We start from the raw sequence: 15283 nt of genomic DNA on the forward strand, positions 1-15283 counted from the left end.
CAATTAATTGCACGACCTAAACTACTCGGAATTAGTTGAAATTTTTCCCTACTGTTGTTGGGTATATTTTAAAATTATTGTTAAAATTTCGGTCATAAATGTTAAGTATAAACCCTAATATTATTTTTCCCTAAATTGGTGATTTTTAGATCGTAAATTGATTTTTTAAATAATTTAAATCTGAAAATTTGTTTAATTGGGAAAGGGAATAAAATTTTATGTTAAGTGGCAGTTTCTAAAAATTATTGGATTAAAATTTTGATTAGATTTGTTAATTTTAATCAACACTTAAACCAAATTGATAAAAATCTGAAATTTAAATGTTTAGAACGATTTGAAATTATGGATTAGATTATCAAATATGTTCAAATTTTTGTTGATAATGATCGTTCATTAAATTTGAATGTTGCTAGCCAAGATTTAATAAATTTCTCAAAATTGGATTGTTGGAAAATTAATTAAATCACCCACTTTGTTATTTTTCGAAAATCAAACGATTAATTTTGTTTATTTCAAGAAAACTAACTCATGCAAATAAAGTTCCGTGAAATTAAAAATTATTTTTTTTGGTGCGGAACATGGGTGTGCGGTGCGTGTGGCTGGGCGTAGCCCATGCGCGCTGCCTCCCAATAGCTTGGCGCAGCAACAACAAGCGAGTTGGGCGTGCCAGCGCGCACTGGCCACAACAACGAGCAAGGCAGTAGCTGTGCCTGAATTGGCTCAACGACAAAGCAGCGAGCAAGCAAGGCACAACGCTAGCCTTGGGTTGCGAGCAGCGACGAGCAAAGCAGTAGCAGCAGGCCTTGGCTTGCGGGCTGTGCGTTGTGCTTTGCGAGGCAGAGGCGATGCTCCTCGAGGGCTTGTATGGAACGCAATGCACTAAGGCGATGTTGGGCTGGGCGCAAGCCTAGCCCGTGTTGCACAAATTGGCTATTTTGTTCGTTTGGGTTTTAAATTTAGTTTTTGCATGAAATGGCTAACAATGGATTTTTATATTTAAATTAAATTATCCAAATTAAAATATTGGTTTAATTGGGAGCCATTTAATGAAATTAAATGAAATAATAAATTTTATTATTTTCGTAGGGCACCATTATTTTAATTGAATTAAATTTTGATTAAAATAATTCTAGGGATTAATAATTCGGAATTGATTAATCTTTTAGGACGCGTTTTATGTGAACGTGATTTTTAAATAAATCATGTAAATACTTGCATATTTATTTGGGCCATTCGTTTTAGGACACGAATGGATGAATGCATAGAAATTATTTTATGTATTGCAGGTATTCAAGGTGATTGGTATGGCCAATCTAGGATAGTTAAATACGGTCTGCGTAGCATTTTATCTTTGAATGTAAAGTTTTAAATATGGTATGTGTACCATTGAAATTTTGATGTAATTATTTAATTATTTCAAGTATTTCTAGGAAGTTTAGAACTTTAAGTTATCTTATTGAATGAAGTTCAAGACGATGCCAAGCTAACAAGGTGAAGAAGATTGGATGCTTCAAGACAAAGTTTTGGGCCATACTAGTTCACCAAAATTAATTTATGCACTATATATATTGTGAATGAATGTATATTATGCATGACTGTTGTTTATATGCTCGATTAGATTTAGTTCACTAAATAATGGAACCAACATAGAAACAACTAGGTCCAAAGTAATATTGATTTTAAAATTTCCTTCCAAATCAAGCACTTACAAAAATCTAAGGATCTAAGGTAGTAGGTTTCCGCCAAAGCGAGGTGCTATTGTAGTTGACTTAGATGGTAAGGTATCCCAAAGGAACACGTTGATTGTGGTTTTAACTTAAACAACAATGACATATGTTGTGGCAAAGGAATAAATTATGGTATTAATTTATTAACCAAGAGTAATTTGGAGATTACTAGCAATAGGTTTTGCTTACCTAGAATCTTAAAAGACTTAAGGCATGCCAAAGTTGCTTAATGTTTAATAGCTTTAATGATTGCATGATCGCATTATTTCAAAGTTATTAAAGATTATGAATGGTTATTTATTACGAATTCTTTTCAAATGTAGAATGTCTAAAACAACAATCAAAGCATCAAAAATACTGGATGTCGAGTTAAACTTGACTAACTTTCTTGAATGGGAAAGGAAACTTATCGAAGTTTTAAATGTTAACGACATGCGCTATGTCATTGAACAACTTTTTCCTAGCTATTATGCGCGGGGTATGACTCCAAAAAGGTACAAAAAGTGGGCACTTCACAAGTACATTGTCTCGGAGTTTATCCTAAAATCTATTCCTCAAAATTGCAGAGGGAGGTTCATAACCTATGAGCCTCATGCATTCCCAAGTCAACTAAGGGATAGATGTCGTGTGAGGTATCAACCCAAGGGCCAAACTATTGGCAACGGGGTTGATGAATTGGCTAATTCAATGAGAAATCTCAAACTCATTACCCCACATAGATCGTGCCTGGAGGTCGAGCTTCTAGAGGCAGAAAAGCGCATTTACAAGGTTAAGATGGACAGAAACACACCAATTCGGTCTAATGTGAATATGATGACTGGAATATTTTCACAATTGAGAGACTTGGTGGTTCCATCAAAGAGCCAATAGCTATTACACTTGTGCTAAATTCTCTTCATAGGGATTATGAGGGGTTTAAGATGCACTATCTCTTTAATCAGAAAGAGAACACATTCAGTGAACTTGTGGAATTGCTCGAGAAATTCGAGAGAATCCTTAAGTTCAAGCAAGACCCTTTGAATGTGAAGTGCACTAAATACAAGAAAGTGTGCAAGGTAAAGAAAAGCAAGGCTACATCTTTATCCACTCCCGGAGGGCAACTGGCGCCTTCCAAGAGCAAGATGAGGAAGAACACTTCTCCTTCTACATCGCATTGCTTCAATTGTAATGAAATTGGTCATTACAAAATAGATTTCCCCAAACTAAAGGAAGGAAAGAAGGACGAAAACGTTGCTTCTCCTTCAGGTATGTATGTTATACATTTTAATCTTGCAAATTCTACTTCTTGGGTATTAGATACTGGTTGTGGCTCACACTTATGTTCCAATTCGCAAGGACTAAGGAGAAGTAGAAAACTTGATAAAGGCGAGATGGATCTACGCGTGGGAAATGGAGCACGGATTGCTGCATTAGCCGTAGGATCTTATTTTATATCTTTGCCTAGTGGTTTTGTTTTGGAACTAGAAAACTGTTACTATGTTCCTAGTGTCACCAGAAACATTATTTCCGTTTCAAGTTTGGATTCTAAAGGTTTTAGATTTCAATTGAAAGACAATATTTGTTCTTTTTCTTTGAACGGAATGTTTTATAGTTCACACAACAAGAAAATGGTCTATATGTGCTAGGTACAAGCAAACACATTTATAACATAAATACCAAAAAGGCTAAAACTGGTGATTCCGATCTCACATATCTGTGGCATTGTCGATTAGGCCATATAAACACAAAGCGCATGGAAAGACTTCAAAGGAAGGGCAATCTAGAATCATACGACTTAGAGAAGATTGATCAATGTGAATCTTGTTTACTTAGCAAAATGACAAAGAGACCTTTCTCAAAGGTGGGAGAAAGAGCAAGTGAACTACTAGGGCTAATACATACGGACATATGTGGGCCTATGAGTACGAAAGCTAGAGGTGATTTCAGCTATTTCATAACATTTACGGACGATTTCAGCAGATATGGCTATATTTACTTAATGAAACACATGTTTGAATCGTTTGAGAAATTCCGAGAATTTCAAAATGAAGTAGAGAATCAACATGGAAAGAAAATCAAAGCTCTAAGATCAGATTGAGGAGGTGAATATCTTGGTCACGAGTTTGATGACCATCTAAAATAATGCGGTATTCTTTCTGAATTGACTGCTACGGGGACACATCAATGGAATGGAGTGTCGGAACGTAGAAACATGACCTTACTCGATATGGTCAGGTCAATGATGGGTCAAGCCGAACTTCCTTTATAATTTTGGGGACATGCGTTGCAAACAACAGTAGTCACACTGAATCGTGCTCCGTCAAAAGCTGTTGAAAAGACTCCGATCCATACGAATTATGGACTGGGAAACTTCCAAAGTTGTCTTTTCAGAAGATTTGGGGTTGCGAAGCATATGTCAAGCGATTAATTTCGGACAAGCTCGAAACAAAATCTGATAAATGTTTCTTTGTTAGATATCCAAAAGAAACTAAGGGGTATTACTTCTACAACAAGTCAGAGAACAAGGTATTCGTTGCTCGTGACGGTGTCTTTTGGAAAGAAATCACATTTCCAAAATGACAAGTGGGAGAATAATAGACCTCGAAGAGATTTTAGACGAACAACGAACCAAGAACTCTTTAGAAGCAGTTCAAGGTAAAGAACCTCCAAGGCTTTTAGAAGAGCTAGTGGGAGTAGTTCCTCAAGAAGTTGTTGCCCCTCGTAGGTCACATAGAACTAAGGTTCAGCCGGACAGATGGACAGGCGTCCTCTTGACTGAAAACTTAGAAGTTCTCATATTAGATAGTGATGAACCTATGACCTACAAGCAAGCTATGACGAGCCCAAGCTCCACTAAATGGTTAAAGGCCATGAAATCTGAGATAGACTCCATGTCTGAAAATCAAGTCTGGGATTTGGTAGATTTGCCGGATGGGTTTACACCTATCTGATGCAAATGGGTCTTCAATTTTAAGAAATAGAGGGATGGAATTGTAAACATATACAAGGATAGATTGGTAGCAAAAGGTTACAGGCAAGTTCACAGCGTTGACTACGATGAAACCTTTTCTCCAGTCGCTATGCTTAAGTCTATTCGAATAATCCTTGCGATTTCCGCGTTTCATGATTATGAAGTATGGAAAATGGATGTCAAAACAGCCTTCTTGAATGGTATTCTTGAAGAGACTGTGTTTATGACAGAACCGGAGGGTTTTGTCGATCAAAAGAATCAAGGAAAGGTATGCAAGCTTAAGAAATCCATGTATGGATTAAAGCAGGCATCAAGGAGCTGGAATATACGATTTGATGAAGCAGTCAATATATTTGGCTTCATCAAGAATCAGGACGAATATTGTGTATAGAAGAAAGTCAGTGGGAGTAAAATTGCATTCCTAGTCTTGTATGTAGACGACATACTTCGTATTGGAAACAACATTCCTATGATGGAGTCTGTAAAGACTTGGCTTGGAATTTAAAGTGTTTCTCAATAAAAGACTTAGGAGAGGCACAATACATATTGGACATCAAGATCTATAGGGATAGATCTAAGAGGATGATTGGACTAAGCCAGAGCACTTACATTGACAAAGTGCTAGCTAATTTCAATATGATGGGAGCCAAGAGAGGCCATCTACCCATGTCACATGGCACATATCTAAGTAAGACTCAGTGTCCCAAGACATCTGATGCTCGTAGAAGGATGTGTGAGACTCCATACGCTTCGACTAGTGGATCCATCATGTATGCTATGATTTGTACAAGGCCGGATGTTTCGTTTGCACTCAGTGCAACGAGCAGGTACCAGTCAGACCCAGGTGAGGCGCATTGGACTGTCGCCAAGAATATCCTAAAGTACCTGTAAAGGACAAAGGATAAATTTATAGTCTATATATGGTGGTACAGATGAGTTGATTGTTAGAGGCTATACGGACGCAAGCTTTCAAACCGACAGAGATGATTTCAGATCACAGTCTGGTTTTGTGTTCTGCCTCAATGGCGGAGTAGTAAGCTGGAAAAGTGCTAAGCAAAGAACTATTGCGGATTCTACAACTAAAGCCGAGTACATTGCTGCCTCAGAAGCAGCAAAGGAAGCTGTTTGGATTCGGAAGTTCGTCGAAGAACTTGGGTTTGTCCCCTCCATTAAAGGACCAATGGCTTTGTATTGCGAAAATATCGGAGCCATTGCCCAGGAAAAGGAGCCTAAGAGCCACCAGAAGTCCAAGCACGTACTGCGGCGATTTCACATACTTCGAGAAATTGTTGAAAGGAAAGAAATCGAGATTTGCAAGGTGTTGGAACTGACGACAACATCGCAGATCCATTGACTAAACCGTTGCCACAAGTGAAACACAACGCACATGTAGCAACCATGGGAATCAAGCATGTTGGAGAATGGCTTTGATTTTCTAAGTTTTGTTTTAGAACATCTGTTAGATTTGTGTTTAAAACAATTGGTTTAACCATTTCATATTTATGAAATTCTTTATTTCATATTCATTTAATTTGGTTTAGTATTAAATAAAAAGTCCAAGTGATTCAAAATATTCAAATGGGATGTCAAGATGGATTCTTCGACAAAGAAACACCCATAAGTGAACTTGAACATTGAAGTCACAAAGGATCCCTAATCCAAGTCATTGAAAGGTGGACGACCAATGACTAATGAAGATTAAATTGCAAGTAGATTTGTAGTTCGGTTTCTTGAACTAGACTGACTGGATGTCAAAATCTTTTGCATAAATACTTATTGGATCTTGTATCGGATTGACCATGAGAACACTTTAAGAGATTAAAGTCATGTCATAAGCAGTTCTCATTAATGGTGATTAGAACCATTCCTCAGAACATGAGTAATTATGATTGCTCGTTTGAAGACTAGTTCGCTCTAATGCTCGCAAAACATCGCACCGTAAAAGGAGGCTATAAAAGCAGTTATTGGGCGTACTATGAATCAAAGTGAGTGTTATAGATTTCAAGAATGGATTGTCCTCCTATCTTTGATAGGTATGGTGTTGTTGTGTAACAAGGCATCTGGGAGAGTTAGATACTATGAAAATGCATGGCCGTGCTAAGAATGGTTAAGGCTTAACCTTCTGTAAAAGTTTAACAGTTGAACTCAGTAATCAGAGAAACACTTCTGAACCTAATAAGGATGGCTTGGATCTTACCTTATGTTCAACAAGTAACACTAAGCGGAAAAGGAGTGTGAATGCACACTTATCCGAATGACAAGTGGGAGACTGAAGGAAATATATCCTTCACCTAAGGTGCATTAGTCTAATACCAAGGTTCAGATTAATTACGAACAATTAATTCAATGAGATCAAGTGATCGGAACAGCTAGCTGGAGCAATGATTTCGATCAGTGAGTTCTAATCTATATTAGGCTCACAACTTATTCTTGACTGAACCTATAAGGTCACACCAATGGATACCGAAGGGTGTTTAAAAGCTGGTTCAGACCGGAAAAAGGGGATGGACTTGACTGGACCGGAGACATTCATCCCGGTCTTTGAGTTGTCCCGGGTTGGATAATATTGATCTCAGTTTTTAGACAAGGACAATTTTTCCTTAGAAGATATGAATATAAACTACATAAAAGTTAATTTCAAAAATGTTGGAAATCTCTATCTCTGTTCTATAATGAAACCCCTGGTTTCATTAACATAAATGACTTTTTGGAGTCCCTCTAGACAGTAGTCTAAGATGTCCCTAATATATGGCAAGAATGTATATGGACAAATCGGACAAATCATACATTTAAATTAACATTGATCTATTATATATATATATATATTATATTAAAATTAACATTGATCTATTATATATATATTACACCCGTATTAGGGTAAGTCGTATCATATTTTTAACAATTAACGTTTTTATTTAATTTTAGGCACGCCTCCTTTACCATGTTATTCTTCTTACCTCAAAACATTTGCTAGAATAGGAAATGGGAATGGAAATCCAATAAGGAGCAGAAGAGTTTGTTCATTTCTCTTCTGATGATGCCTATTTATATAGAGTATTTCAAACACCTTTAGGTTGCATTCATACACATTTTGCTCTTATTAGTTGCATTATTAGTCCCACTTGCATTTCCATTCTGTGCTCTATTATGCTTTGTTTGTGTTTTCTAAATGTTTCAGGTGGTTCACATAGTTATTTGGATGTTTTTAGAGTGTTCGGAGTTGTTTTGGATGATATCGGATGCATGAAATGTTGAGATGCGGATTGCTACTTAACTTCCGATGATGAATTTGAGTTAAAAAGGAGCAAGAAAATAATTGTTAAAATATAAAATTGAAAAACGTTCCCCTTTTTTTCCTATTATAAATCAAGTTTTACCTATCAGAGTAAGGCGATTCTGTTAGAAATCATCATCTAGGATGATTTTTTTTCTAGAAACTGAATTTCATCAAGCTTTAAGAAAGATACAGAGAGTTTAGAGAATTCAGAGAAATAAAAGTTCATTATTGAATAAATTAATGAGGAAGAATACAACATCTACACTGTATCAACAAGTGGTGAGGTATTCAAACCAATAAGGTTGGTACTTATTAACACCTCGACAACTACAACTAACAATGAAGCATTATTACAATGAGGCTTCCTAACTGAACTCTATTAGACTCCCTAAATTTAAGGAGAAGTTTTCGGAGATGTTGAGATAGCTTCTAGAAGGCAGGCCGGTTGGTTAGTGTGTTGTTGCCGGTAAAAAGATGCATTGATGTGCCCTGCTCTATATATGAAATGTAGAACATAAGAGAGCATAAGGTTAGCAATGGTAGTAGGAAAGTGACACCAACACCCCCCTTCAAACTTGGTATGTATAAGACATTGACCATGCCATGTTTGGAAAATAGATTCGTATGATGAGAACTCAGCAGAATCTTGGAGAATATGTCAGCCAATTGATGTTGTGTAGGGAGATTAAGAAGACCTTTAAGAACTTTATCTCTGGTGAAGTGACAATCTACTTCAATATGTTTTTTCCTTTCATGCAAAATAGGGTTCTTGGCAATACGAAGATCATACTGATTATCACAGTTAATTTGAAATGGTTTTAAACCTTGGATACCCAATTCCTGTAGCAATCTGACTATCCATGAGACCTCACCAACAACTTGAGACATTTCCATGTATTCTGCTTCAGAAGAACTTTTAGAAACAGTGGATTGCTTCTTGGATTTCCAACTGATTGGAGAAGTACCAAGGAGGAGAATATAACTTGTTACTGATCTCCTGGTTGAAGGACAAGCTGCCCAATCAGAGTGAGACAAATCTTTTAGAGTAAGTGGATATGTGGCCCTTAAAATGATGTCTTGACATGTTGTGTGATTAACATATCCGAGAGTGTGAGTGAGAGAAACAATATGAGAGAGCTTTGGTGAATGCGAGAACTGGCTGAGAGATTGAACATCAAAAGAAAGGTCTGGTCTGGTATGAGGAAGGAAGTTTAACTTGCCTACATAACATCTACATAGGCCAGCATTAGGATAATTATCACCCTCGGGAGAAAGCTTTAGATTTAATGGAAATGGTGTGACTGCAGGTTTGGAAATGTCAAGCTCATAGTCAGTTAACATTTCCTTAGTGTACTTTCTTTGAGTAAGGATGTAATTATTAGGAGTATTACTGACTTCAATACCAAGAAAGTAACTGAGCAAACCCATATCCTTGATTCTAAAAGTGTGATGAAATCGAGCTTTCAAAGTAGAAATTTAAGCCTCATCAGAACTGTGATGATAATATCATCCACATACACAACCACCACATTGATATGAGAGTAGTGATGTTTAATAAAAAGAGAATAATAATTGTTTTATTGCTTTTATCCTTGGGACTTCAATTCATCTAGAAGTCAAACAAACCATTGTCTGGAGGCTTGTTTGAGCCCATGGAGAGACTTGGTGATCTTACAAACATGACCAGCAGTAGCATTGACACCTTCATGAACCTTGATGAAAACCTGCACATCAAAGTTTCCATGGAGAAAAGCATTATTGATGTATAATTGAAACAATTTCCTATTCTTGCTAGAAGCAAGTCAGATTAAACATCTAATAGTTGACATTTTGACAATACCATACTTATGTGTCAAACCCTTAGCAACCAGTCTGGCTTTATACCTTTCAATAGATCCATCTGCATTCTTCTTGATTTGTAAACCCACTTACAACCAATTGCTTTCTTCCCGTTTGGAAGTAAAACAAAATCCCAAGAATTATTTTTATAGGCTGTAATTTTCTTCTCCATAACGTCTGGCCATTTCGTATCTATAGCAGCTCCTATAATTGATGTTTGTTCAATGTGATCCATGTGATCAACAATGAGAACCTTTTGCTTTTCAAGTAGACTGTCATAGGCAACAAGATTACACCATTTCTAACAGGTTTTGAACAAACAAAATCCTTAAGGTGTTAATCTTCTGTTGGGTTGATCAATAGGAGAAGAAGTCTCAGCAAGAATAAGTAAAGATGATGGAGATATGGGAATAGTAGAAAAAGAGATAGGAGATAAAGAAGGTGGAGATTCTGTGTTGGTGTGAATGATTTGTGTGTGAATAGGAGAATCAAAAGGAATTTTTGAATGGATAGGTTGTAGGATTATGGAGATGAAATTGTGACTAAGTGGTACGAGTAGATGCTGATAGGTTATGAACAATATAATTCATGCAGAAAAACCATAAAGCCAAGAATCCAAATTAATTACCACATTATCAATTAGCATAATTTAGTATACATACAATGTGATGCGTGCCTTCCCTAACTTCTCCCAAACCAAACAAGAATAAGTATAGAGCTCCAAATGTGGCACCTTCGTAGATAGTCCACAACATGTTCGGAACCGCCTTAGGTTCATACAACTAGGATATAATCAAAGGTTTTATGCACTCGGGAACTCACAATATGTGATATGCAACTATTAAACACGGTTGAATTTAATGTGTTATCAAACTTATAAATTGTGTGATCATGAATCACATATTTATAGGGTGGAAATAGAGAAGTCTATTGAAGGAAATATGTCCTTCACACAAGGTGCATTAGTCTAATACCAAGGTTCAAATTAATTACTAACAATTAATTTAGTGAGATCAAGTGATCGGAACAGCTAGCTGGAGCAATGCTTTCGATCATTAAGTTCTAATCTATATTAGGCTCACAGCTTAATCTTGACTGAACCTATAAGGTCACACCAATGGATGTAACAGATCATTAGATTAAATGAATCAGAAATTCATTAAATAGCTTTTCGGGAAGTAGTTCGGAAAAACATAAATATACGATATGACGTTGGATTGGAATCGTATATCGTATCGCGAATATTCGTAAGCTATGCGTAACAATAACCGTATCATACGACGGTGATTCGTCAAGTACTATACGATTAACAATAGCCGTGAGGCGTTGGTCGCGGATACGAGCGAAACGAGGCTGCAGGCCCATCGAGCCAAGCACGCAAGGCCCAATGAACCAGCAGCTCGCCAGTAGCGAGAGCAAGCCCGCAATGCCACGGCTCGGCGCGCGCGGACAACAGCGTTGGCAGCAAGCAAGCAGCGAGGCCCAAGTCCCACGGCTGCGTTGCCTTGTGCGCGCTGCTTCGTAGGCTTGTGCGTGTAGCTAGCCGGTTGAGGCCTGGTGCCTTGGCCGGTCATGTTATAACCTTAGGATTATAACACACCACCTCTCTTAATGTTTTTCCAACACAACACAATTCTAATTCTACGTAGTTCAGTAAATACCTAATCAAAGAGAAACCCTAATTCTCTCTTTGCCTTCGTTCATACTGTTCTTCCCTAAAAGCTAAAAACTCTTGAGTGACGTCTAAGCTAAGAATCTCAAGACGGATCTGAACGTGTCTGTGAACCAAGTAGAGGAACGACATTTGGAGTTCTTTGTTCGTGTTCGTGATTCGTTGAACTGGGAAAACACGCTTCGAATGTAAGTTTGCTTAATCTGTACTTTATACATGCTTCCTGCTTTTGGTAATTATTCCACTGCGTTACATTGTATTTACATGTATTCCCCTACATCTATTCCTACGGAATCGATTAACTAAATCCATTAGGATTCTAGTTAAACATAACCACTTAGTATTCTAGGAATAATTAAACACTAATTTATCCTAGAATTCTAATTAACGTAAGATTAGGAAAACAAAAAACTTATGGCCCAAGTATCTTGGCGCCTAAGTTGATGACATGCGCGTGTAGGCTTGGGCCTTGGCGCCAACGTTGCCTTGGCGCGCACGCTGCCTTGGCTCGCAGGTCACGCAGGGCGTTGGGCCTGGTGGTGACGATGGGCATTGTGCATGGCGCTGGCTTGTCGTGCTATGCGGACTTGCTTGTCGAGCGATGGGCTGGCTCGCTTGTCGGCCTGTCGCTCATCGTGCTTCCGATTCTTTTTCCGAATTTCGAATTTATTTCCGATTCGAACAATATTTACGTTTCTTTCGATTCCGACAATATTTTCGATTCCGATAATATTTTCGTTTCCGTCAATATTTCCGATTCCGGTAATATTTATATTTTCGATAATATTTTCCGATATGAACCATATTTCCGTTTCCGGCAATATCTTTAACTTGGATAATATTTATATTTCCTTCATAAACCATATTTCCGTTTACAATAATATCTTCAATTCAGGCAAATATTCTTTCTTTTCCTTTTGATGATTTTAGCTCCCACTGGAACCAAGACCCATCATTTCCGAATAACCATAAATAGAGTACTTAATGAATATTATATTCACTAATTCGTTCACGTAAGATTTGTGTGAGCCTACGGGTTTAGTCAAGAGTATTCCATGGTATTAATAAAAATTCCACTTGAACTGAAGCGGCCTCTAGCTAGGCATTCAGATCACTTGATCTCACTGAATAATTAACTTGTTTAATTAATACAGAACCGCATTTATTAGACTTAGTGTTAAATCCATTAAATGAAAACTTGGACCAAGGGAATTTTTCCTTTAGTATCCCACTTGTCCTTAGGGACAAGTGTGCATTTCCTAATTCCTTTGTCGCTTGATGCCTGCTCATGAACATAAGGTAAGAGTAGTCATCCTTGTTATGTCTAGAGGTATTTCTCGTTATCAGAGTTCAACTGATCAAATAAACAGATAACCACAGCCTATAATTCATCTAGGAACGATCATGCATTTTACAATTTCTAGCTCTTCGAGTGGCCTTGTACAACTTTCGGCATCTCATCCCGATTTATGGGAGGACAATCCCAATCTTGCGATCTTGAGTTTAGACTTCGTTTGATATGTGATTACCTGAGCATTGATGTTATAGTATCCTTTTACGGTGCAACGGTTGACAACGTCAAAGTAAACAGTTCTCAAACAAGTAATCTCAAATCACTCAAGTATTGAGGATTTAGTGTCTAATAATATAATGAAACTTTATGACAGATTTTCATCTCCTATAGTAAAGTTTCATAGGTCTGTCTGATACTAGTCTTATCAAGTAAGTACCTATGCAAATGATTGCGACATTGCCATGTCCACATAGTTCAAGAAACAGAACTACTAGTCATCTTGCATTCTAGTCGTCTAGCGTTTTCTATGCGTCCACCTTTATACAAAACTTCCGACCAGGGACCATTTTCAAATTTTGACCTTCAAGTTCACTTGATAGAAATTTCTTAGTCACAGGATTGGTCCTGGAAGTCTATCTTGAATATTGTCAAATTGAAACGACTCATCATTTAATAAACCACAAAATTAAATGGAAAAATGAATTTATTCATTTCTACGAATGGTTAACCAAAATGTTTTACAAAGTATTTTAATCTCTAAAAACTCAAAAACATGTAATAAGGACATCAAAGCCATTTTCCAATATGCTTGATTCCCATAGCTGCAATGTGCGAGTTATGCTTCGCTGGCGGCAAAGGTTTAGTTAATGGATTTGAGATGTTGTCATCAGTTCCAATCTTGCTTATCTCAACTTCATTTCTCTCCATAATTTCTCGTAGAAGGTGAAATCTACGAAGTACATGTTTGACTCTCTGGTGGTGTCTAGGCTCCTTTGCCTGCGCAATAGCTCTGTTATTGCCACAATATAGAGCTATTGGTCCTTTAATAGAGGGGACTAAACCAAGTTCACCAATGAACTTCCTTAGCCAAATTGCTTCCTTTGCTGCTTCATGTGCAGCAATGTACTCCGCTTCAGTTGTAGAATCCGCAATAGTGCTTTGCTTAACACTTTTCCAGCTTACTGCACCTCCGTTGAGGCAGGAGACAAACCCAGACTGTGATCAGAAATCATCTTTGTCGGTTTGGAAAATTGCGTCTGTATAGCCTTTAACAATTAATTCATCATCTCCACCATAGACAAGGAAACCATCTTTGTGCCTTTTCAAGTACTTCAGCATGTTCTAGGCAGCGTTCCAATGTGCCTCTCATGGGTCTGACTGGTATCTACTCGTTGCAATTTTGCGTTACATTATCTAACTTTTGCGTTACTCGAACCGTTTACATCCGATCCAAAAGCGATCTGAAGACCCGCGCGATTTAACAACTCAAGTTGGAGCTCTAGACCCGATTCCCGGATATAGGACTCACCTCATATGGTATAAAAGTTGATAATTTGACACTTGATGTTTAATTTGTTAATTTGAAACTTGATATATATTAAATGAAAGTTGATCATAAATTACCATTTTATCTTGGGTTATTTATTCAACGTTTTGGTCTTTTGTAGAAAATCCAACAAGCCCTAATAATTTTGCAAAAATAGGTTCTATATTCTTTCTCATACTTTGTTCACAATTTTCTCAATCCCACTAGGCAATTTTTTTACCCACTCTTGAAGCATGATTTGTTAATTTATTCAACTATTTATTACACATTTACTCCCACCCACCACACAACTCCTTTTTCTCTTATTCCCCTCTGATCTGTTCTTCAAGAGCTATATTTTCGTATATCCCCGTCAAAAAAAATAAAAAATAGTATATCGGACGTTTTTATTTAACTATTAGATTAGGTCTCGTGTACGCATGGATTTTCTAAAATTATTTAGCCATTTTTTATAATATATTTGGCTGAAATATTTTTCTTCCATAAATTACCGCATAGTTAATAAATCTTGAACATTATTCATTTAACCATCTTGCAATTACAGTCCGATTACATATTGCATATTTTATATGCTTAATATTCTAACTAGACAAAGATAGTAAGTAAATATGTTTTCCATTATTAACATATTGATTTGACTAAAATGTTGCCGATAATAACAAATATTTATGTGACATCTATTATTTCCATAAACATTTATTCCATTTTCTATACATAAATAGTTAATAAAAATGATAGATTCAATAAATGAACTAGACTAATTGGATGTTGTCATTCAAAGTGAATAAAAGAAAGGGACTTTGTAAGCATAAAAAAGTAAGAAGATCAAGCAAAGAGTAAAATCTTTAGGACTATAAGAAAACGTGTTAGAATAGGAAAGGGGAACAAAAGAAATGAATTCAAGATTCATTTTCTACCTAAAAGTTTGTGTTAAAGAGAAACGACTTAAAAAATAAATTTCTATGGTATTAGATTACC

The 15283-nt window shown here is 36.8% G+C and overlaps 1 protein-coding gene across 1 annotated transcript; it reads right to left on the reverse strand.

Annotated features, from left to right (window-relative positions):
* Nucleotides 1-8383: 8383 nt before the first annotated feature.
* Nucleotides 8384-9382, reverse strand: LOC110789935 (uncharacterized mitochondrial protein AtMg00810-like). The gene has a single exon (XM_021994656.1). The coding sequence runs from the start codon at nucleotides 9380-9382 to the stop codon at nucleotides 8384-8386; it is 999 nt and encodes a 332-aa protein (XP_021850348.1).
* Nucleotides 9383-15283: the final 5901 nt, after the last annotated feature.

The sequence above is a fragment of the Spinacia oleracea genome, chromosome 3 (genome assembly GCF_020520425.1).
Source record: "Spinacia oleracea cultivar Varoflay chromosome 3, BTI_SOV_V1, whole genome shotgun sequence".
Classification (NCBI taxonomy): domain Eukaryota; kingdom Viridiplantae; phylum Streptophyta; class Magnoliopsida; order Caryophyllales; family Amaranthaceae; genus Spinacia; species Spinacia oleracea.

Bases quoted from the DNA above. Each gene is read 5' to 3' on its own strand.
- LOC110789935 (XM_021994656.1), bottom strand. From the start codon at position 9,382: ATGGGTTTGCTCAGTTACTTTCTTGGTATTGAAGTCAGTAATACTCCT.